General features: G+C 42.4%; 1 protein-coding gene across 3 annotated transcripts in view; it reads right to left on the bottom strand.

Moving 5' to 3' along the window:
• LOC122662560 (probable starch synthase 4, chloroplastic/amyloplastic) overlaps nt 1–26,098 on the bottom strand; it is a 171,061-nt gene that overhangs the window by 21,849 nt on the left and 123,114 nt on the right. For all 3 annotated transcript variants that reach the window (XM_043858224.1, XM_043858223.1, XM_043858225.1), the window contains one exon: nt 14,214–14,296. In XM_043858224.1, the coding sequence (XP_043714159.1) occupies nt 14,214–14,296 (83 nt within the window). The remainder of the gene's footprint in view (nt 1–14,213; nt 14,297–26,098) is intronic.

The raw sequence follows: 26,098 nt of genomic DNA, 5'->3' as shown, positions 1-26,098 counted from the left end.
CATAGGTACTTGGGATTTTATTGTAATTAATATTATCCATCTATGGGTAGTTTTTACCTTCCGTTGCCCTCTGATATACTTTCATTATATATCTACCCCTATTGGTGGTTTGTGACATGTAAGTACTGCTTCTGGATCCTGGAGGATTCCTGGATATCATGGGATATCCGGGTCGCCCGCTCAAACCTCCTAAGGGGTGGTTTGGGGTATAACAAGATCTCTTATCACCCTAAGCACCAGCCCAATCAACATTTTTATTAGATCCATATATAGGACCCTTTCTTGGAGCACCTTAAGATAACATAAATTTTTGCAAGTGAGACCTCCCAATGAGCCCGTTTGGGCATCTACATAAATTGACTGATAACTCCAACTGCAAAAGAAATATTTGGTCTAATTATAGTAAGATAAATAGGTTTTGCCACAAGCCGCCTATACCGATACTTATCAGAAAATTTCTCACTATCATTAGCCCCAAACTTCTGATGTGGATCCATAGGTGTACGTGTATTAGAGAGAGAGAGAATGGGGGAGGGGGTGTGGAAGGCAATCAACCAACGGGGGAGAGATGGGAGGCCCGACGGTTCTCTTCTCCTTGGAAGTGGTGGTGGTAGTAGCTTCCAAGGAATTAGGTTTTGGTTTTGAGGAAATTTTGGTCAAAACCTGTCCATTTTTTTTTCAAGCTTTGATGGTTTTCGAGGGCCAAATGACCAAATTAAGTTCTTAAATTAAGCTTTGAAGCTTAAAGGGCTTCGCATTGCTCTTCGCAGGTGGAATAAGGAGGTGTTCGGCAACATACATCAACGGGTTAGGGATGCTGAGGACGCGGTTAGTAGGGCTGAATCTGAGTTGGATATGCGGGCTGATGATGACTCCCGGGTGGCCCTGGGGGCGGCTAGGGATAACCTACAGGAAGTGCTGTTGCAGGAGGAGATTTTCTGGAGGCAAAAATCCAAAGTTACTTGGCTTAAGGAGGGGGACCGTAACACAAAGTTCTTCTACTCCACGGTCAATGTAAGGAGGAGGGTTGCAGGTGTGCAACGCATCAGAGGGGCCAATGGGGAATGGATCTCTGATATGGAGGGGGTACAGGAGGAAGCGGTTCGACACTTTTCAGACATCTTTACCTCGCAGGGTTGTGTGGTGGACGAGGGGCTTCTTTTGGTGATCCCTACGGTGGTGACGGAGGTTGATAATACTTCTCTGTTAGCTGCCACCTCCCTGGAGGAAGTTAGGAGTGCGGTCTTTGCCTTGTCCTGTGACAGTGTGCCAGGCCCGGATGGCTTCTCGGGGCATTTCTTTACGGCCTGTTGGGCTGTGGTGGGGCATGATGTGTGGGCTGCTGTCCAGGAGTTTTTTGCAGGTGGTACTCTTCCCAGAAGCTTTACCGCCGCCAACTTGGTCCTGATTCCAAAGAAAGACAACCCGGAGGTAATGGCGGACTTGAGGCCTATTAACCTGTGCAATTTCTCCTATAAGGTCATTGCGAAGATCATGACATCTAGGCTTGCAGGGCTGCTGCCAGCTCTGGTGGCGGAAGAGCAGGGTGCTTTTGTTCAGGGGCGGTGCATCCATGACAACATTTCTTTTGTGTAAGAGGTGACTCATGAGCTGAACAGGAAGGCGAGGGGTGGGAATGTGATTTTAAAATTGGATATGGCTAAGGCCTATGACCAACTGGAGTGGGACTTCCTGTGGAGGGTCCTCTCTAAATTTGGCTTCTGCAGGGATTGGATCAACCTGATCAAGAAGACGGTCGAGAACTGTTGGTTCTCTATTGTGCTGGCAGGAAGGCAATCGGGCTTCTTCAAGTCTACCAGGGGGGTGTGACAGGGAGACCCATTGTCACCAACGCTGTTTATTTTGGCAGAGGAGGTGCTTAGCAGGGGGATCAAGGAGTTGTTTGTTGAGGGGCACGCCTCCTATTTCAGGCTCCCGAGAGGGTGCCCAGGGATATCTCATAGTTTGTTTGCAGACGACACCATTATTTTCTACAGGGGGCTGAAGAGTTCGTTAAGACAGATCATGGGTTTTCTTAACAGGTATGAAGGTTTTTCTAGACAGCTGGTCAACAAGCAGAAGAGCTACTTTGGGTGCCCCTCTACACTGCGGGGTGGTCACTGGCTTCACTCAGAAAGCCTTGCCAATCACCTATTTGGGCGCCCCTCTACACTGCGGAAGGCTTAAAATCAATTTCTTTGATGGTTTGGTGGATAAGTTTACAGCAAGGTAGCAGGGTGGAAGCATAGTACTATATCTCGCGATATATCGGTATCTCGGGCCTACTGAGATATCCGAAATTTGGCGAAATTTCGCCGAAATATTGTATTTTTTCTGCAATATTTCGGGAGTCCATCTCGGTGGGTATTTGGCCATATCTAGGCCTGATACTTCAGGGACACCCTTATTTAAGCTAAATAAACACATTTAAACCTTCATATTGCAAAAAAATGAACTCAAAGTGGTGTTTTGGGTTTACACCCTTGATTGACTGTATACGGTTGGACCTTGTTGTATAAAATAGCTAAATACATATTGTTTAAGTACTAAAAGACATAATAAGAAATTTAAACAAAATAATGAAACAAAAATAAAGTCAAATGTAGCCTTTAGTTTAAACTTTAAAGTTTAAACTCATAAAGTCATAAGTGCATAAGTCATAACTCATAAACTTCATAATAGTCAATAGTTCAATACTCAATACACACAGTATTTCTATGAAATTTACCGAAATATACCGAAATGTACCTAAATATACTGCTCAGGACACTATTTCTACGAAATATACCAAAATTTCGACGAAATTTGAACTTTTTTCATTTCGGAAGCCCATCTCGTCTCGGTAGTGTTGAAATTACCGAAATTTATTTGGCAATATTTTGCGAAATTTTGTACCATGGGTGGAAGGGGAGACTTCTATCAGTTGGGGGACAGGTCACTCTCCTGAAGCATGTTCTATCCTCCATTCCCATCCATGTCCTTGCCACGTTGGATCCCCCAGAGCTGTTCTGCGGAGGTTATATGGCATCTTTGCTGATTTTCTTTGGGGAAGCACAGCTTGGGGAAAGCGTAAGCATTGGGTTAGCTGGGGGAAGGGGGCCTTGGTGTTAGGTTCCTGGAGGACGTTGGCCTATCTCTGAGGCTTAAGGGGCTGTGGAGGGTCCTAGCGGATCATTCTCTCTGGAGCGAGTTCTTCAGAGCCAAATTCTTCAAGGGACTTCATGTTTCTCTGGCGGAGACTCAGGGGGTGAGCTCAAGATCTTGGAGGAATGCTCTGGCCTTTAGGGGGCTGCTGTTGGAGAGATCTAGGTGGTTGATTGGTACAGGGGATGTTTTCTTCTAGCTGGACAACTGGTCTGGGGCTGGTCCGTTGATTGATGCAGTGGACAATGGTCTTCTGGTTGATGTGGACTGGCGTGTAAAGGATGCTCTGGAAGAGGACGGCTCGTGGAAGCAAGGTTTGTTGGACCATATTGATGATGAGGCTATCAGGAATGACATCATCGTAGGTAACTTTCACATTTCTGACAGGACAGATGTCCTAGTGTGGGGCCTGGTAAGTGATGGCTGTTTTTCGACCAAGTCAGTTTGGAACGAAATCCGGAGTGTAGCACCGGCTGTTCCTTATGCTAAGTGGATCTGGAACCCATCTCTACCTGTGAAGGTGGCATTTTTCGCTTGGCAGCTGCTGAATGGCAAGATACCAACGGAGGTTACCCTTATGTCGGTGGGGATCCCGCTGGCTTCTAGGTGTTTTTGCTGTGGGAACCCCATGAGGGAGACGACAGATCGTTGCTTGGTTACTGGTGGAACTGCCTCCAAGGTGTGGGGTTACTTCTCCTGTTTGTTTGACGTTGTGCTTCTCCCCGGCCAGGAAGTTAGGAGCCGGATTGCTCTTTAGCATGGGTTGGCTAGCTGCCGCTTCCTCAGTGACTTTATCACAGGTCTGTTACCCGCTCTGATTGTTTGGGAGATCTGGAAAGAAAGAAACAATAGAAAGCATGGGGAACCCAGACGGACTGCTCTCACGATTATTGGACGCATTAAAAGCTGGGTGAGAGAGCTTCCATTACCTACTAAGATTGAAAGACAGGGGTCTACGCGGGACGGACTGATTCTGCAGTGTTTCGACCTTGTGGCGTCGCCAGCCAAGGTCGTTCGCCCCGCCCCTGTTTATTGGTGCCCCCCTTTCTCTACCGTCAAGCTTAATGTGGATGGGGCCTGTCGGGGCAACCCTAGAGATGGGGGGGGGGAGGTGTTATTCGGGACACGGCTGGAGCGGTCCTAGCAGCGTTCTCACACTTTTACGGGAGATGCACCAACTCTATTGCTGAACTGAGAGCCTTAAGGGATGGTCTACGATTATGCCAGGAGCTGGTTTACAAAGACTTGATTGTAAATTCAGATTCGGCCACCACGGTTAGACAAGTAAACCTTAAGAGGTGTAGGCTGTGGCAAGGGTGGTACTTGTTTCATGAGATTCTAGAGCTTGTCGAAGAGACGAGGGCCTCAGTAGCTTTTGCCTTCCGGGAGAGTAAAAGGGCTGCTGATTATTTGGCCAAGTGGGCTTGTGACACTAGGTCTTCAATTAGTTTTCAGCAGGACAACATACCAGCGGAAGGGTTTCATTGTATTATTACGGCGGATAGAGAGGGCTTGCCTATCCTTAAGAGTATAGCCCCACTTTTTGGCTTTGCTATAAGGGCTGTCTGGTGTGGATTTTTTGGTTTTATGAGCTTGTTGGCTTATTGGGCTGGGGTTAGGCGGAACGTCCCCCCCTGTATTCTTTATTCTTTTCTGAATTAATAAAACTTTGGGGCTGGCCCGGGTCCCAGGGAAGTTCGGGTTAAAAAAAAAAAAAAAAAAAAAAAAAGTTCTCAAACTTCTAGGAAAGTTTATTTTAGTCCCTCTAAACATAGTGGAACCCTTAGATTTCAAAAAATACACCCAAATGGTAGTTTGACTTTGGAACCTAGGTTGGTATTATACATTGTATACATTCTCTAAGGCCTATTCCATACAATGTTTAGTACTAGAACCCATATAATTCAAGTAAAACAACTTAAATATGTATTAGGATTGAATATACACCAAATTATAAACCATTTCATAAATCATGCATCATACATGGCTTGTACAAAGAGTCACATATATTAGAGTCAACAATACATGCAACGAGTCTTCCCCATGCCCATCCTAGACTCGTAGTACCAAAACAAGTTCTGGGCACGATCAAAACCACTAGAATGTTGTTGATGCCGCTGCAGCTGCTGAATAAAAATAATTTTTAAAATCAGACTCCTTTTCAGTAATTTTTTAAAATCTAGAAATTAAAACAACTATTTTTCAGACAGGAAAAAAATTGACTCCATGAGGCTTTAGATTGGCCAACGGTAAAAAGGGCGTACCCAGTGCACGAATCTCCCGCCACTGTAGGGTCTGGCGAGGGTCATAACATACGCAGCCTTGCCCCCACTTCGCAGAGGGGCTGTTTCCTGACTCAAACCCGCGACCATTAGGTCTCAATGGAGCAACCTTACCATTACCGTTGCGCTTTAGATCGGCCAGCGGTGGCTAACTTAAATAAAATTGACCTCCAAACACTAAGTATTTGTTAGAGTTGTTAGAATATCTTGTATAAGGGTAGTTCTATCATTGTCCTGTTATAAGACATGACCAAGTTGTATTTTTCTTTTTCTTGTTCTATTTCTCTTTACCTCCCTAATGAGGACTGTGTAATTTGGAAGACTTTATTAATGAAGTAATATGTGTGTTGAGAACAACTCAACACATACAATTGATTCTCCCATCCTCTTCTCTTCTCTCCTTCTTCTTCTTCTTGCTGTAAATCTCTTCTCTCTTACTAGATTCGATCTATCTTTAAGTTCCAACTTGGTATCAGAGCAGTTCTTTTACTGGTTTGAGAGTCGACTAAGACTTGGCTGTCCTCTTCACCTCTTCTTGGAACCCTAGAAAGGTAGAGGGTTCCATTGGAGGTTATACTATGTGAAAAATCACACATACTACATTCTTTGGAGCTGTATCCTTCAACTCAACAACAATGGAGAGAGATTCTCAGGTCGCAAAGTGTATTTGAAGCCCTAGAAGCTGGACAGAGCATTACCGCCAGCCTGTAGAGCATTCTGCTCATCTCTCTCTCATCTCTTCACCATTTGTGATGAGGACTGAGGCATTTGAATCGCCTGAAGGCCTTCTTTCAGACCCCCAACAGCTTGGTTATTGAAAGGAGCTGATTGAGGAGCTTAGCTCAACTCATCGGTGCTTCCCAGGTATCGACAGATTCTGGTTTCTCTTCTTGTTGAGTTTGTATTGGCTGTAATGGGAGAGATGGTCCCTATTAATTGCTGATATCAAACAAAAGTTTTTTTTTTGAGTGTTAGTTATACTTTTTCATCAAAGATGTGCTCTCGGATTACTTGTTAGCTGGGCTGCTACTTGTTGTTTCCTGTTGTTGGCAGCCAACACATTGGATGGTTATGAGATGCACTCAAGGTGTTTGATTTAAGTTCTCCTTCAGTTTTTACCTTCTTGGGGAGTGTATTGTTCCCTTTGTTTGCTGTTTTTCTTGCTTGTGTGTGGGTAGAGGTTACTCCCCAGTTGTGCAAGACACCGATCTGTTTTGTTGAGTATTTTGGTACCATGTCTACTATGTCTGGGGCTGATTCTGAGGTCAGTGGACCACTTCTGGCTCGTGGCCTCCCCACTATGGCTTCCTTTGACAATCCCAACACTGAAATATCTGTTGTGAAATTGGACAATACCAACTGCTTGGATTGGTCCCGTTCTGTGAAGTTGTCCCTACGCAATAGGGGAAAGTTGGGTTACATTACTGGGTCTATCACGGCTCCTGCTACAACTGATCCAGGCTATCTCAAGTGGGAGACTGAGAACTCCACTGTTATGACTTGGCTGATTTTCTCCATGAAATTTGAGATAGGTTGGAGGTTTATGAGTAAGGAGACTGCCAAAGATATCTAGGATAGTGTCTCTAAGGTTTTTGATAGAGTTGTTAATGCAACAAAAGTGTATCAAATCCTCCAAAAAATCATCCATATGAAACAGAGTGATAGGAGTATATCTGACTACTATAACACTGTAATCAGTTTGTGGGAGGAATATGATCACTATAACAACCTCCAGCTGTCCAATTCTGATGATGAGGCAAAGGTCTACAGGAGCCATGAAAAGGAAAGGATCCTTATTTTGCTTGGTGGTCTTAACCCAGAATATGAGCCTCTTCGCTTGCAAATCTTAGGGAGATCTCCCTTTCCATCTCTGGATGAAGTGTGCAACTACTTGCAAAGTGAGGAAACCAGAAGAACAACTATGGATATTGCACCATCAACAGAGAGATCTGCTCTTGTTTCTAGTTCCCACAGAGACTGGAAAAGTAGGGGAAAAGGTCAAGGGCCAACTTGTGGAGATCACCGTGAGAGGTTTAAATGTGATCATTGTGGAAAGCTTGGACACACCAAGGACAGGTGTTGGGATCTTCATGGGCAGCCCCTTGGTATGCGTGGTGGTTCATCTAGTGCCCGTGGAGGCAAGTGAGGGGGAGCTAGGGCTCACTCTGTGACATCTGGGTCTGAGACATCTGGACCCTAGCCTGCTCCTGACTCCATCTCATAGGATGATATTGCAGCCCTTTGCCGGCTGATGTCTCATCTTGGAGGGTCAACTACTGGTTCTACCTCTGGAGGGTCAGCTACTTCTGCCTCAGCTCTGCAGGTCTCATCTGCTCCTTCTACTGCACCTACCTGGATTATTGACTCTGGAGCCTCTGATCACATGACTGGTATGTCACAGTATTATGATTCCTACTCCATTAGCTCTGGCTGAGACAAGGTAAGGGTTGCTGATGGTTCCCTTTCTTCTGTCTCTGGTAAGGGTAATGTGAGAGTTACTCCTTCTATTTCCTTTGAGCCTGTCCTTCATGTTCTTGATTTTGCTACCAACCTATTATTAGTGAGTCACCTAATCAAATCCTTAAATTGTTGTGTCATCGTCTTTCCTTCCTATTGTCTTTTTCAGGATTTGGAGACAAAGAGGGTAGTAGAACTGAAAAAGGAGGACTCTACCTTCTTGAACCACAGTTACCTGATCAATCTACTGTTGCAGCTTATGTTTGTGGTCGGAGTGACCATAGTACTTTGGAGTCTGTAATGCTTTAGCATCAACGTTTGGGTCATCCCTTTTTTGTTGTTATGAGGAGATAGTTACCCCACTTGTTTACTTCTTTTCCTTCTTCGTATGTTTTTCAGTGTGAATCTTGTATTTTTGCTAAACATTGTCATACATCTTATCCTTATCGTGGTAATAGATCTACTGCACCTTTTTCTCTTGTTCATATTGATGTTTGGGGACCTTCTCCTATTACTTCTTTATCTGGATTTCATTACTTTGTTTCGTTTGTGGAAGACTATTCTAGGTCTACTTGGATTGTTTTGTTGAAATAAAAGAGTGATGTTTGTGATGCTTTTAAGGATTTCTATCAACTTATCCATACTCAGTTTGATACTCGAATCCAAAGTGTTAGGTCTGATAAGGGGGGTGAGTACATGTATAGGGGGCTCCAATAGTTCTTTACTGATGTCTTCTCTTTGGTATGCATGTGCCTAAGACCTTTTGGTCTGATGCACTTCTTACCGCTGCCTTTCTTATTAACCGGATGCCAACTCTACTTCTTGGCTCCAAATCCCCCCTGGCTCTTCTTTCTCCTCAATCCTCAGTTTTCTCCTTGCCTCCCAAAATTCTTTGGTTGTGTTTGTTATGTTCATGTCAACAAATCAGCCCGCACCAAGCTTGATCCCAAAGCTCTCAAGTGCATCTTCTTGGGCTACTCTGATTCAACCAAAGGGTATAAGTGCTACCATCCTCCTTCCCGAAGGTAACTTCTCTCCAAAGATGTTACCTTCTTTGAGTCTATCCCTTACTTTTCTCCCCCTCACCATCCTGTTCAGGGGGAGAGTATTAGCAGTGAACCGGATGCTGATGTCATTCCTTTTCTATCTCCTTTGCCTTCCTCTACTTCCCCATTCCTATTTGATATTGGAAAGTACAAAGAAGTGGATGTTGTTGATGATGCTGATGCTGATGGTGTTGTTGATATTGATGCTAGTAGTGGGGGTGATGCTAGCAGAAAAAAAGAATACAAGGGAATAAGATTCAAAGATGTTGTATTCACAAAAGGTGAATGCTTGTTGAAGGGAAAAGGAAAGCAATCATGGTATAAGAAACCCTGCCAAAACCCCTCTTTGGATCCATATCCTCAGTCTCATCCTCCTCAGTCAGGTAATACTTTTCCTTCTGAATTAGATCTTCCCATTGCTATGAGAAAGGGGAAGAGAGCCTGTACTAACCCCATAGCCCAATTTGTTTCCTATAACTTTATTTCTCCTACAGGTATTGCCTTTTCCACTGCCCTTGAGTCTTCTTTCATTCCCAAAAATGTCACAGAGGCTTATCCGATCCAAAATGGATGCAAGCAATGTTTGAGGAAATGGTGGCTCTAGAGAAGAACAATACTTGGACACTAGTTGATCTTCCCAGGGGGAGAACTCTAGTTAGATGCAGATGGGTTTATACAATCAAGTATAGATCCGATAGTACAGTGGAAAGATACAAAGCTAGGCTGGTTGCAAAAGGGTATAGTTAGGTATATGACATTGACTACCAGAAGACTTTTGCCCCTGTAGCCAAGAATAACTCAATCAGGGTTCTTCTTTCAGTGCAATGCATTTCTTCATGGAGATTTAGCAGAAGAAGTGTACATGCAGCCCCCACCTGGTTTTAAGTGTCCCTCAGCTGAAGGGAAAGTGTCTCTTGAAGAAAGCTCTCTATAGCCTCAACCAGTCTCCTAAGGCCTGGTTTGAGAGATTTAGACAAGCCATCCTGAAGAATGGGTATTATCAGAGTCAAGCTGACCACACTTTGTTTATTAGGAGAGGTAATGGTACAGTTACAACTCTCATTGTCTATGTTGATGACATTGTAGTAACTGGGAATGATGTTGCTGAGATAAATAGACTGAAGTCTTATCTAGCTACACAATTTAAGATCAAAGACCTTGGACTCTTGAAATACTTCTTGGGTATTGAAGTATCTAGATCAAGGAAAGAAATCAACATCTGCCAAAGGAAATTTGTCTTGGATCTTCTGAAAGAGACAGGCATGATGAGGTGCAAACTAGCAAGTTCTCCCATTGATCTGAATCATAAGCTTGGTGATGAATGTGGTTCTTCTCTTATAGATGCAAGCAAGTGCCAAAGATTAGTTGGGAAACTAATCTATCTCTCTTTGACTCGACCAGACATCTCTTATGCAGTTGGAGTGGTGAGTTAGTTCATGCATGCTCCCAGGAGTGGACATCTGGATGCGGTGTATCGCATCATTAGATACTTGAAATCCTGTCCAGGAAAAGGTCTTCTATTTGCTAGGCATGACCATTTGCAGATTGAAGACTACACAGATGCTGATTGGGCTGGTTCAGTCTCTGACAGGAGATCTACTTCTGGGTACTGTACCTTTGTAGGTGATAATCTAGTTACCTGGAGGAGCACGAAACAACCAGTTGTAGCTAGATCCAGTGCAGAGGCTGAGTTTAGGGCCGTGGCTCATGGAGTATGTGAGATTATATGGCTGAAGAGACTTCTTCAAGACTTGAGTTTGAAACTGAAGGGCCAATGAGATTTTATTGTGACAACAAAGCTGCAATAAGCATTGCCCATAATCCGGTTCAACATGATCGAACCAAGCATATTGAGGTTAATCGTCACTTCATCAAAGAGAAGCTGGATTCTGGGTGCATTTGTACTCACTTTGTGAAGACAGGTGATCAAGTAGCGGATATCTTCACCAAGGGTCTCACTCCTAGTCTATTTAGTACCTTATTGTGCAAGCTGGGAATGTATGACATTTATTCTCCAGCTTGAGGGGGAGTGTTAGAGTTGTTAGAATATCTTGTATAAGGGTAGTTCTATCATTGTCCTGTTATAAGACATGACCAAGTTGTATTTTTCCTTTTCTTGTTTTATTTCTCTTTACCTCCCTAGGGAGGACTGTGTAATGGAAGTAATATGTGTGTTACTTGGCAGCAGATCTATTTTTGCTTGCGAACTGGCTAATATGAGGAAGCCAGAAATGTTGCTCTATCTTCTCGTGTTTCACACCAATTTGCTCCTCAGCTTTCAGAATGGATTACTGGAGGTGTGGTGTCAGCTGAGACTGCAGCTGCTGCTTCAGAAGAGTGCGAGAAAATGTTGAGAATCAGAGATCGAGCGGGTCGAGCTGGGTATGATAAGAAAAAGTTGCTACTTTATGCTATTGTTTCTGGTTCTCGCAGACACATTGACAGGTTGCTGAGAGACATGCCCATGCTTTTCCATACAATAGAAGATTTTTTGTGGCTCAAATTGTCAGCTGTACGAGACTGTCCTGGTGCAGCTTCTTCTATTGTCCTGAATGAGGTTTTTGTACCTTACACTTTGGAAGATCTGCAGCAATACCTAAATAAATTTGAGCCATCACATTACACGAAGAATGGAAAGGACCCTTTGGTGTACCCATATGTATTGCTTTTGAGCATCCAATTTCTACCAGCAATCCTATACTTATCCAAGGATACAGGAGATGAAGGATTCAATATTGATGCTGTCCATATTTCTACTGTGCTAGCAGACTCTGGGGTCCTTTCTGAAAGTGTTGGGCCTGGCCAGAAGCTGGGTGTAATGGATGCTTTTGCAGAAGTAGCTAGCATTATTAGGTAGTATGGATCCGCATACTTGCGTCTGGGTAATATTTCAACAGCATTGGAATATTATGTGCAAGCAGCTGCAGCAGTGGGTGGTGGACAGTTATCATGGATTGGTCGAGGCAACGTTGATCAGCAAAGGCAAAGAAATTTGATGCTAAAACAACTCCTTACCGAACTGTTGTTACGTGATGGTGGGATCTACCTTTTACTCGGTTCAAGAGGTTTTGAGGAAGAAGGTGAACTGAGAAGATTCTTGACCGATAGGAAAGCACAACAACAATTTCTGCTTGAAGCTGCACGTCAGTGTCAGGAAGCTGGGCTTCATGACAAATCAATAGAAATTCAAAAGAGAGTTGGGGCATTTTCACTGGCATTGGAGACAGTTAATAAGTGCCTTTCAGAAGCAATCTGTGCTCTATCACGTGGTAGACTGGATGGTGACAGCCGAACTGCTGGTCTCATTCACTCTGGCAATGAGATACTGGAAATGTACAAGTATTCTTCAGAAATCAGCCTTCAAGAAAGGGAGCTTGTTTTGGAACAACAAACAGTGTTAAGACAGCTTGAGGCAATCTTGTTTATCCATAAGCTAGCAAGGGAAGGCAATCACTTGAATTCTTTTAAAGAGGTTATGAAGCTCTCCTTCCTTCCGTTAGATCCACGAGCACCAGATGTCACAGTTGATGTGTTCCAGAATTTATCTCCTCATATCCAGATTTGTGTGCCAGATCTCCTAAAGGTTGCTCTTAGTTGTTTGGACAGTGTGACAGATACTGATGGATCACTTCGCGCCTTGCGGACTAAGAAAGCAAATTTTGTGGCGAACAATTTGACACGGAACTGGCCTCGTGATTTGTATGAAAAGGTTGCCCAGAGCCTCTGAAGCTGGCTTCTTGATTTGTATGAAATGGTTGCTCAGAGCCTCTGAAGCAAGTTTATGTTGGCAGGTGGAGGTACTCCACCAATCTATTGTGCAGCCTAATGTTGAGCTATCAAATCAAATATAACCATTGGTATTCATGTAAAGATGCTGTAAAAAATAGTCATGAAAAGGTTGTTTGTCAGCCCATGGACTCTTTGTTGGTAACAAAAAATTTACTTCTGTTGCATTCACCCTCTCTAACTCTGATATAATAGCAGATGGCTGCCAGGTGATTGAGGGAAAAAAAAAAAAAATAATGTGTGTTGAGAACAACTCAACACATACAATCGATTCTCCCATCCTCTTCCCTTCTCTCCTTCTTCTTCTTGCTGTAAATCTCTCCTCTTACTAGAGTCGATCTATCTTTAAGTTCCAACTGTATTAACCGTATTTTTTTCATAATTTTGTTGCAAGAAAATTATTTTTTCGCAAAAAATTTAGAAAAATATTTTAAAAACAGAAGATGAATCCGCGTATGTGAAGTCATAGATCAAGCTACGGTTTGTAACATATTAAAGATTGAATGTCAACCATCAAGTATTTATCATATTTTTTTGGCACAGTTAGTTTTTGGGAAAAGGGATATACCTCCAACTTTGAATCTTGCATGAATCTTCCAACAACGCAAAAATTGTCGCTTCCAGTGTGTTCCTCTTCTGCTAAAGTTCTTGTTCCAACTTTATACAATAGTGATTTGACCAAGAAAGCACAAAAATTGGGTTTTTCAACCTTAATTGCAGAAAAGATGAAGCTCGAAGTCTGTTATTTATACTAAAGGTCTTGAAGAGTTTTGACCGATATATCGACGAAAAGAAACAAAAGACCGAAATTTTGGCGAAACGTTGACATTTTGATCAAACCATTGCATTTCTTCAGTCTTGCAGGCTGTCCAAAATATTTTGGTAGGTTTCATAAAATTTCGCCGAAACCTTGTACTACGGTAGCTGCATCTGACTCTCTCGATCGAAACACCATGCCCATTCCGTGAGGAAGAGGAGGTGGTGGTGGAAGAAGTTTTGGAGATGGTGGTATGTACAAAATTGGAAATATGAAAAAAAATATCCCAAGCATAATATATCAAACATGAGGAACCCCAGACCTAGTTTCTCCAAACGTTAGGTACCCCAGGTGTAATTTACCCAAAACGAAATTGATCCTCAGAATCCAACTGAATTTTTTTTCCTAATTGAAGAACCTTATCCTTCAGCTTAAGAATCAGTGACTCCCTGGAAAACACTTCTTTAACAAAATCAATTGTGGAATTTGATGAAGGCCCAAGTTGATTTATGTTCTAATGTTGCACTAGAATCCACACTATTATTACCTAGATAATCATTTGAAGGCACATGTTGTCACAACAATAATCAGAATGTTCCATGACAGTATAGCATTCTTAAACACTAAATTGCCATGCAGCAAATTGGAGGATCATTAGGGTTTCTGTCAATTTTATCCCTCACATTCCTATCAATACCTTCTTTATCTACTAAATGTAAAAAGTTCCAAGAAATGGAATACCCGTTGGCCACCTCACGACGTGATTGATCATCCATGTCAAAGATTGTATCTGCAAGGCCTCCTGTCTTCCTCACTACTGGTACCTGAAATGGTTACCCAAAAACAAAGTGATACTTTCAGCGTTATGTCAGATATCTTAGGCGCCCAAATGATGCCTATAATTACCTATTGGTGTATAAAAAGGCCATGAAGATGAAATGCTTTGTGCCGTAAATTTATTCTAGAACATTTCTTATTAACCATCTTACCATCCACGTATGTTACATCCCTATGGTACCACATGATCATGTCAATCCTATGCATGAAGATATCCTAGGTAGCAATGAATGGTTGGATCATACATGGAAAATGCAATTCATGTCTGAGTGGAATCAAATTTCTCTCAAAATCTCAAGTCTCAATGGGAATATGTCCATTTCCCAAGAAAGTGATATCAAAATTACCCACATACTGGCTGGAGGTAAATTGATGTCCCCCCGTACACTCAAAATTTCCGACACTTAGACTCACTTTGGTGTTGAATTGACTTGAATGTGATTCCCATGCTCCCTGACTTTGATGAAGAACGCAGCCCCCGAAACCCTCTATAGCGGACTGGCATTGTCTCTTCCATAAATCAGGACTCTTGAGTTTTCAATTAAAAAGAACTCCAATCCAATATGGGATTTTTGTTTCCTAAATTACTTTATTGACAATCTTACCCCTTTCCAACTTCAATGAATTAAATGCTTTCCTCGACGGTTCCATCTCTCTTACTCTATTTTTTATTGGTGTTCAAGAAAAGCAACTCCTCTAGCTTCTTGTCTATTTCTTAAAGCCAATCAAATCCTATATTCTCTCCCTCATACACCATAGCTCCCTTAGTTTATTGATATTGAGAGAAGTACCTATCCAAAAAAAATATATATATATATATATATATATATTGAGAGAAGTAATGTCTTTGTTTCTATTTCTTAACTCTGATTTATCAATCCCTAGGATTTCTTGACCAATGAAGCAGATGCTAAAAGAAAGCATGAAAGGGGTGGGTGGATGGGTGGAGTCTCAGTGTGAATGCAAATCATTCTCATTAGTTAGCATGCATTGTTTAAGTCAAAGGATGCCAAGTCTACAGTCATGATGGAACAGGACATGAATTTCGGTAATGGGTGGATTATGTATGTGATTTAAGGTAGACATAGAACAGTAGGTTTTGCGATGCAGAATTTGCTTCCTAACCCTTCCTATCCTTGACCAACAGAGAAGCAAAGAAGAGACTGCATGAACAAGAATGTTTTATCCATAATATCATACCCCTTGCAACTAATTGTACAGAACACCACTCATTTTGTTGTTTCTTACCCTCAATACAATACTTACATTCAGGCTACTAATTCACAGTCACAATCATTTAAGGGCAGCATTCAACCAAAAATAAAAAATTTAAGGGCAGCGTGTGTCCTCCAGCATTGTCTTTTATTTGCCTTATTCTTGAACCTTTTGAGAGAAGTAAGAGCTAGTCCTTACCATAGTATAAGACTTCGCGATATATCGGTATCTCGGGCCTGTCGAGATATCCAAAATATCCCGTAATATCTGAAATATCGCCGAAATATGGCATTTTTTCAGCCATATTTCGGCAGTCCATCTCGGTGGGTTTTTAGCCATTTCAAGGTCTGATACTTCATGTACTCCCTTATTTAAGTTAAATAAACACATTTAAACCTTCATATTGCAAAAAAAATGAACTCAAATTTGGTGTTTTGGGTTTGCACCCTTGATTGATAGTATACGGTCGCCGACCCTAATGTATAAATAGTTTAACACACATTGATTAGGCAATAAAAGACATCAAAGAAATTTAAACAAACTAATGAAAACTCATAAGACATAAGTCATAAATCATAACTCATAAACTCCATAATAGTCAAAGACTCAATACACAAAGTCACATGTTCACAAATCACAACTTACAAGTTACAAGTTACAAGAGTGCAAGACTCACAAGACTCACAAGTCACAACTGGCATACAAGTATAAAAGTTTAAAATTAATCCTAGTAATAATTGCTATGCCTTCCTGGATCGACCCCACTCATGCTCCGCTGGAGTTGACGTCCATTGCTCTCTGTTTGAAGGACATATGTGGACCACGGTATAAGTTTGGGAGAAGAAACGATTGTAGTCATCCACAATTGCCATGTAAATGGAGTCATCAACATACTGAAGATAACCTATCCTAGGATATGGGTTAGGGATAGGGTTACCAATCAGTCCAGCTCGGGAAAAAGATGATCCAGTATGATATGATGTCGGCGGATTCGGCGCTAGCACTGGCACTGACAGCATGTATGGCTCGTGAGGTTGGTAACTAGGGTATGCAAAGATGTCATCTACAAAAGATGATCCAGTATGTCCCTGGGACTGGGACTGGGAGTCATAGTCCCCTACCCAACTAAACTGTCCATATCCATATCCCTATCCACTGTGAGGTTGTGATGGAGTGGTATGTGCGTCAAAAGATGGGGCACGCCAATGCCCAGTTGATCCTCCCTCCCTATCACCCATACTCAAACCGCCAATAGAGCTAGATAAGTCATCAATATCCATATATTCAACAGCCTGTGTCTATTGACCCCTATGCTTCCTGGAGTATGGTTTTATAGGGGCTTGTGAGGGTTGGGGTGCGGGGTTACGTGCACCGTGGTCCGTATCCTGTGTGGCATGATCAAATTGTGTTTCTCCAGTGAATCGGACTGGCTCTACAGACACCGTATCCTCGCCTACCGCATAACGCACTCGCATTCCTTCAAATGCCACCACCACCACCATCATCATCAGAGTCACCTCCAGCAGTTTCAGTCTGAGTATGTGTCTGAGTTTGATTCCTACCAGTACCACCTGAGGACCTAGACCAGTCATCATTCTCATTAGAATTGCCACCAGTGGGCTGGAATGGTATGGGTGATGCTTCCCGAGTGTGTATCTGACCCTCGTCAGCCATATAATCATCCACATCAGCAACAGTCTTAGAAGCTATCATGGGGTCTGGCCTACCTCCCTCCTGATCCAACACCGGCTCACCTCTATCCCTCACCCAATCCACAATAAGGTCCTCATCGTCTGAGTCAACTTAAAAGATGTCGGTGAGGTCAATAGTGCCCCTTTGTCCCTCATGTCCCATGCGTATGTGTTGCTGTTTCAGCCTTAAGTTGTAGTGCACATACACTAAGTCAGATAGACGTTCGGACCCCAATCTGTTGCGCCTCTTGGAGTGGATGAGCAAAAACGTACTCCAGTTCCTCTCACAGCCAGATGTGGAACATGTTTGGGCAAGGACCTTGATTGGTATTCTCCTTAAATTCTCAGCCGATTCCCCATACAACACCCACCATTCAGCTGCATTACAAGTTTACAACAAAAAAAGACATGTGTCAAAATTTTTACAAGTTTCAACTTTCAATACATATGTAATTTAAAAGAATTAGATATTGAATTGAGTACCAGCATCACCACGTGCTCTGCTTGTATTACAGCATCGGTTCCAAAACTTCCTAATGCATCCCTAAAAATCTTCATCTACACCCATGTGGAAAACTAGTAATGATTCATTACTAATTAGTAATTACTACTTACTAATTATATTCCAAATGAATTCTAAGACTCACCTCATTGTTGCATATAGCTTGTAGTTGACCATCTGGCTCAAACTTCTTTACTACTTGTTTCACAGCATCAATAAGTTGAGTTTTCAACCCAAGCCTATTATTATATTGATACTTGGGGTTCAAATAGTATGCTGAAATTTGACATATAGAAATGAGATATATGTAGAATGCATAGGTAATTAGTAATACTATGAAAGTATGAATTAGTTACATAAACAAATTTACTCACCAACCTTATGCAGTGGATGCATAAGTTGATTCTCCAATCGAGCATTGATGATATCCAAGAAGTGCTTGCTACTACGAGAAGCCACACTGTAGACACTATCTTTCATCAAGTCCATTGTAGCATATAGGACTCGCACGGTAGGGCCCTTGAGAGCGGAATCCGCTATATGTAGAACTTTAACTATTGGCTCCAAAACTTTCACCACTTTGCTTAGCTTTGTCAAGAAGTCCTCAGATGACATGGTTGCTTGTGCTTCCTTTCCATTTGTAGTATTGGAACCCTTCCATCTAAACCACTCCTCAGAAGCAAACATACTTCTCAGCCCGGCCTTCTTTGTCTCAATGCTTTTTAGGGCAATGTAGTTGGTGGCACATCTTGTGATGCCCGGCCTCACCAAGTCACCCCCACATTTTTCCCTCAATAGATTTAGTGCAAAGGAATGGTTGTATACAAAGTTGGTGACTTGTCTTGCACTTTCAACCACAGTCTTCACCAACTTTAACTTCCCCATATCCTTCAGCATTAGATCAATGCAATGGGCTGCACAAGGAGTCCAGAAGAGCCGGTACTTACTGTTATTCATCATCTTCTCACCGACCTTCTTGAAGTTGCTTCCGTTATTCATTACAATCTGGACAACGTTCTCTATTCCTACATCTTTTTCAACCACTTCCTTTAACAATCTATAAATATATTTTGCATCCTTTACCTCTTTGGATGCATCCACAGATTTGAAGAAAACTGTCCTTCCATCACAATATACCATAAAATTGATGATGGACTTTCTTGTAGGCCCAGTCCAACCATCTGCCATTATAGTCACCCCATATGTCTCCAATATACTCCTCATCTCCCCAATGTACTCATCAATCTCAGACTTCTGTTGAGGTAAATAAACATTCATTACCTCATATGGGGTGGGCCCCTTGAACCCTGGGCCAGCCTCTGTAATTGTATCAATCATGGTATCATAATGGGGGCCTTGTGCGGTGTTTGCTGGGATGGTATGGTATAGCATCCACTTAGCTATTGACTCTTTAACTAACCCCTTCATCCCCTTCCATGCTCCTTTGATTCTTGGTTGACTGCTTCCTTTCTTCATATGTAGTTTAGGATCTGATGCTGATGGTGGTACTGGTACCGATAGAGGTGTTGGGGCTGCCTTCACACTTTGTGATCTTTTAAAAAGATTGAAAGATCTAGAACATCCAGATGTGCCAGCTCCTCCACTACCCCCTACTCTATGTCTCTGCTGATCCTCTTGAAAACTAACTCTACTCCTTGAAACAGTCCATCGAAAGTCCCTAGCCTCCTCTGCTGTTTGTACATCATCAGGTACATTCATGTCATCATCATCATCATGGTATTGTCCTCCTCCTCCCATTGAACTCCTCACTGCATCCTCAAGTTCTTCAATTATCCTCTGCTTGTCAGCCTTCCTCTTCTTCTTTCCCCTCAAACTCTCACCACTTTCCCTAGCTACTTGAACAGGTACCATATGGTAACCTACAACATCTTTAGATCCTCCAGTTAGATGTTGTTTAAGTCTACTGGACCCACCTCCCAAAAACTGCATGTGATAATAGTTACATTGGGATTTTCTCTTATCCCCATCAATTGGAGTGCCATGTAACCATGCAATGTCACCCCTAGGCTGCCTAGGTGGCCTCTGCTCTCTCTGCTCCCTCTCCGGCCTCTGTTGACTACTTTGCCCTACTTGTTGCTTTCCTTTCGCACGTTGTCTTTCACGATCAGCCATAATAATACTTGTTTACTGAAATGTAAGTAAAACAAATAATTACAAACTTAATGTAGAAGCACTTCAATTGACACTTTGAGACTACTTAAACAATTGTATAGCTATTTAACATTTTTCCCCTAACCCTTATATTTTTCTCATAATTAAAAATAATTTTTTATATATAATTTTAATATAAATATTGACCTAACATAACAAAACCGAAAATGATTAAACATAATATATATCTAATGCATTTCAAAACATGTAAAAATTACTGTCATACTTTTTTATGATTTTTCAAACCAAAAACTCCTTTTTTCCTTATTTATTTCTTCCTCTTTTTTATTTTTTTAAATGTTTTTTTTAATTTCTGAAAATAAAAATAATTATTTATGGGCAGAAAAATAATTTCGGCACCGTGAAGCCGTAGATCGGCCATTGGTGTCTAACATATATTTAATTGATCCCTATCTAAGTTATAGAACCCCTAATTTTTTCCTATTTTAGTTGTAGGAAAATCAATTTTTAAAACCACAATATAAAATATAAAATACATATGTAAAAAAATTTCAACACCGTGAGGTTGTACATCGGCCTCCAGTGTCTAAAATATAAATATTTCATCATCATCCAACATGTAATGAACATACTATTTTCAAAAAAATTAGTTTTAGAGAAAAAAGAATTACCTTAAATAATGAAAAATGCTTGGAGGATGTGCTTGGATGAGGCTCCGACGTGTTTCCGGCGATAATCCATCGAAAACGATGAAGAACAATGCTTGGAGAGTGGAAGAAAACCAAAGAGAAGAAGAAATGAGAGCCTCTGCAGGTCTCGGTCGATATTTCGACCGAGACTTGCGAGATTCTGTATTTAAGTCCCAGGGTCACGTGAGCTTTTAGTGACTTTTGTAACATTTCGGCGATATTTCGGTCATAGGCCGAAATATGCCAAAATATCACGAAATTTCGTCGAGTTTTGTTACTTTTCCATTTCGCCTATACATTTTGTCTCGGCCCACTCGAAATTCCCGAAATTTTCCGATATATCGCGAAATCTTGTACCATGGTCCTTACTCCGCAACTCATAACCAGACCCCTTCCCCTACCCCTTTTTCCTTATTTGATTCAGAAATATATATATATATATATCGAGAGAGAGAGAGAGAGAGATTGTCAATAAGATAAATTCATTTAAGAAATACAGGAATGATGTGGGACTGAGGGTGCATAATTAAAAATGTACAGCTGCCACTTTTAAGGAGCAAATGATGGCAACTCATAAACAGAAGGTGGGCACTGCCCACTTTATGAAAAGTGGGGATCGCCCTAATTACTTTCTTCTTCTTATTATTATTATTATATATTTGCAAATGCAAAAAAAAAAAAATGAAAATCTTATGGTGAATTGCATTTCTGAATTATTTCACACTAGACAATTCAAATTCAACGGACTGCAAAGATTAAAGAATTAACACCTACTTTACATTCAGCTTAAGACAAGTTAAGCTCAGACATATTTTCCTACTTGGATGTTAAGGAAAGAATCTCCTTAATAGACAACAAGAACTGCCACGTGGCATGTCAGATGGGCTGAAACTTTGTGAACAGATAGAGAAACCAAGGTCCCCTGCTCACATGTCAAAGTTCAGACCAATCCGAGTATGCCAAGTGGCAAAACAAGGAATTGATCTAAGACTATGAAGAGGGGGCACAAAACTACAGTGGTGGTGCATAACATACATAGGAGGGTATGGTATTAGGCAAATGGCCAAATTTGTGGCTGAAATTTGACACATGGCCTTTTGACACCATTCCACCCGGGCATTTAATAGTCAAATCCACCAGATCATTCTTCCACATGGCAAAACTTGGTGTGTCCATTAAGGATATTTTTTCAGTACGGCCATGTCAGAAATATATATTATATGGGAGAAACTACTTTACACAGCCCCTTTTAGGAAGGGCTTCCTAAATGGTCCATACTCAATGTGCCACAAGGATGGATGATGTAGCTATTTCGATGTTGGATAGAGATGACATGGTCTAGATTAGCCAAGTGTCAAATTTAAGAGCTTAGTTCAATCAAATATCCTCCCATGCTTAATCAACCGGTGATTTTGGAGGAGTGTCTTGGATCTACCATTGATCGAGTTCAGGCCAATGCTCTGTCGTCCTGGGGTGGATCCTCCTCCACCAGGCTCCACCACCCACCTGTCCCAGCCTCTTCCCATGATCCTGTTGTCTCCCTTCCCACCCTCCGCCTCCTCCCCATGCCCTAAACCAAACCCTTCTCTCACTAATGGAGGAGTGTCCTTGAGTTCCCTTTGTGGCCAGGTGAGCCTTCCATCGGGTGAAGGTCTCCCTCTCCATTGTTTCTCCATCTCTCATCGGAGATTCTAAGGTGGGCCTATGCCCAAACAGTGTACTGGACTCTGAAGCAAAGAAATGGCACTGTGCACTTGTTGGTCACTTCATCGGCAGCAGACTTCCAACATTATTGTAAAGCTCTCTCTGTCTAAACAATGGAAGAGCCACGGGATAGTTGAAACATACCTTTTGGACAACGGATTCTATATATTCAATTTCTCCGACGAAGCTGATAAAATTCAGGCTCTCGAAGGCGGACCCTGGAATGTCGGATGGAAACCTATTGTGCTCCAGAAGTGGGACAGATTCTTGCAGCTTAACTGCATCAACCTCTCCACCATCCCACTTTGGGCTACCCTCCCTGGCCTTCCATTGCACTGTTGGTGTAAAGATTGCCTAAGTATCATTGGGTCTGTTCTTGGATGCCCAGTCCCGATCATCCATATGACTTCAAAGCAATAGCCTCCTCTGAAACCCTCCATCACCACCCTTCATCCACTGAAACCCACCACCCTTATCCATCCAACTCTGAAACCCACCATCCCCATCTTGTGAAAAGCCCTATTTCTTCCATTTACCTCCCACCGCCACACCTACCACCATCCAATCAGTATAACAACCTTCATTCTCCCAGTAGAGGTAGGAGAAGAAACTACCAGTGTAGAGCTGACCGTCTCAGGCAACCACCATCGGGTCGGGTTCTCCCCGGGGCCATGATCTGGCCTCCCCCATCCTACTGTTGGACCATAGAGCCTCTCCATCTGCTGGACAAAACGGGTCTGCAAATCTTCCTTCCATCGATGAACCTGATAGTTCTATAACCAAGATGTCAGTTGCCTCTGCCATCATGCCGAATGGTCTCCATTATTACCAGGCTCTTTCCTCCAACAGCCAACCAATCAGCCTCCCCTGCCCTCCTACGTCATCCGACTTCCTCTGCTCCTCTGCCCTCTCCGTTACTGCCATGTCTCCCATCCTCTTTGAGAACCCAATAATGCCCTAATCCTCTCCCTTCTCTCCTTCCCACCCCTCTTGTCCTGTCACGTGGGTCCTGCCATCAACATCAACAATCCTCCTCTGTTGCCTTCTCGGCTAGTCCTATCTCCAACGGTGAATCCTTCTTTATCGGGATTCTCGGTGCCCTGTCCCCCTTTGACCCTCCGCTTTTACCCCTTCTATCCCTTGCTTTGATGTGGGGCCCCATCTTGATGCTTCCTCCTTGCATCCTTTCCTGTCTGACTCTCCTAGGCCCACTCCGATTGTTGGGCCTGCAGGCCACCCTAATCCTCCTTCACCTCCTGTCCAACACTCCAATCCTTTTCTCTTGGCCCATCCTATCCTAGGCCAGCTTTCCTCCTCTGGGATGGCCCATTTTGTCCCCTGTCCACTGTGCATCAAATCTCCACCTCTCTCTCTGTAGCCTGGCCCATCCCTCAAGCCTTCCCTCCACCCCTCTTTTTGCTATGGGGTCAGGTCCAGCTATAGGAGCAATTTCTGGCTCTCCCGCTCTGACCAATTGCCTATATCTCCCTCCTCTCCCATGAATCTCCACTGCGGCCCCTCCCCCTTCTCTGTCCACATAGGGGTCCTCTCCCACCTCCCTCGTCTTCCCCCCTTTCCCACCGGGCTCTTCTTCCTTACTCTGTTCAGCCCCTCACCCTCTCTTTCCCTTGATCATCCCTTGTCCCCCGTTTTTACAGTCGGCGTCATATAAGCTCCCTGCCATATCCCAAAAAGTTGTCCCACCTAACCTCTTGCTTGCCTAGCCCTGAGAGGCTCTTGCCGCTACCATCCCTCCCTACCTGATGAATCAGGGGGTCATCTGGAACTCGTCCAATCAGGACGAAAGAATTTTGCCTCGGAGAAGGATTTTGGCCTTCAACAGAGAATGGTTATCCATGGTCATGTCCTTTGCCGGGGGATTTTTCTGTGTTATGGTGGGAAAGCCTACATTTAATGCGGCTATCTACAATTTCTGGTTCGAGTGCAATCTCTTAAGAGGATCCACAAAGTCCAGATCTTTCCAGCAGATTTAGGACTCTTTCTTATTTGATGTTAGATCATGCTAGCTTTGGCCCCCTGAATTAGTCTGTAGTTTTTTGGGGTCCCCTTCAGGCCCTTGCCTCCATCCCTTTGTAAAAGCAGGGCCTCCATCCCTCCCCTCTTCTCTTTTCTTTGGTAATGAATTTTTTATTCATCCAAAAAAAATATCGTCCCATGTATATCTAAGCATGACTATGGTGCTCCAACCACTACCGTGCACTCTCCCATAGTTTTGGAATTTTCACAGTTCTACTTTGCCACATCGAAAAATCTGTTAAGGCTGAAACTTGACATGTGAGCAGGGGACTTGAGGTCTACCTATGCACAAAATTTGGGCCCCATCTGATCTGTCAAGTGGCAGTTTTTAGGGCTGTTTAGGAAAACTGCCAGCATATAACATATACATTACATTATTTTTTCTAAATTTCTCACTACAAACAAAGAAATTTGATACATAGATAAGTGCTCATTCAAACATTTTCTTCTTGGGAGACTAGTTTTACTAGCTTCAGCTCCTGGAAACTAAACTTAAAATTTCCATAAACAATATAAGGAGGACCAGGTGCATATATGAAAGAACAGCACAATGGAGCCGCTCCACTAGTCCTATCTGTCAGGTGGGGCAAAAGTTTTATTTACAGGTAGGTCTCACCTCCCCTATTTATGTGGCAAGTTTAAGTCGTTTGATTCAATTTCAAATTAAAGGAACAATGGTGGAAAAACATGAATCTTGGAATCTATCTGGATCATTTTAAATACAAGGGAAACTGTTCAATACAAGGTAATGTAGTCCCAAATTCGTCGGAGACCAACTAGGGGCCGATCAACCAGGATCAGTTTTAAACAGGTGAATCGGCTAGGTCAAAATAGGGTTTTTGGTGAAATTAGGGTTAGGGTTAGGATTTGATGTATGGGTTATGTCAAGTCAAGGTAGGGAACTCTATCAGTAAAGGTCCTGAGATGTTTTGATGGCTGGAAGGAGGTTAGATTGAATAGGAAGCAAGTCAGGGTTAGGGTTTCAAGTTCTTAGAAAGAGTAAAAGATGGATTTTAAGGGTTTATGATGGTCAGAAGAGGGAGCAACTTGGATTGAGTTTTCCCTAGTATGAGAGGAGAATTTGATCAAAGTTTGGTGTGATTTGGCTGGCTGGTTTGGTCTGGGCAGAATTTAGGTTATGGAAATGATGGTCAGAGATGGAGGGGATGTTAGGTTTTGGTGGTTAAGAGGATTAGAAGAAGAAAGGTTAGAGTTGGGATAAATCAAACTCACTGTTGTTGCAGAATTCCCTTGGCAGCAGTTTGTTTGATTGAGAAACGTGAATAAAAATTGAATCTTTAACTAGAACTTGAAGGAGAGCTTCAAAAGAACCACCTGGGTTTCACACTGCAAGGTGTCCATTGGATCAAACACCAATCCAACCCAAGAACCATCCGGGCTTCCCACCGCAAGGTGTCAATCGGATCAAAAACCGATCCCACCAGCCTTGATCAAGCACAAGACATAAATCTTCAATGGAGAAGAAGAGCAGTAAAAGCTTTTCATTAATATCAAAATTCGGGTTCAATACTTGCCCCCTTTACAACCTTGTATAAAAGACTCAAAAATAGACTCCTACACTAAAAAGGAAAGGCGAAATCCAATCCTTAACCTATTAGGTAACTTAAACTAACAAGGAAACTGAAATAGACTCAAAACAGAGTCCTAATCCAGGCCCACTAAGCACTTAAAGAAAACTACTAAAATCACTTAAATTACACCATTGGTTGAACCAGTTCAATTTATAAACAAAAACACCAAAATAAAACTAAGGTACCATTTGATAACACTTCAAGAAATATGGTTTTGTGTTTTTCT

This window comes from Telopea speciosissima, chromosome 5 (assembly GCF_018873765.1).
Source record: "Telopea speciosissima isolate NSW1024214 ecotype Mountain lineage chromosome 5, Tspe_v1, whole genome shotgun sequence".
Lineage (NCBI taxonomy): Eukaryota > Viridiplantae > Streptophyta > Magnoliopsida > Proteales > Proteaceae > Telopea > Telopea speciosissima.
Note: the sequence above shows the minus strand (reverse complement) of the source record. Positions and strands in the feature narration are given on the sequence as shown.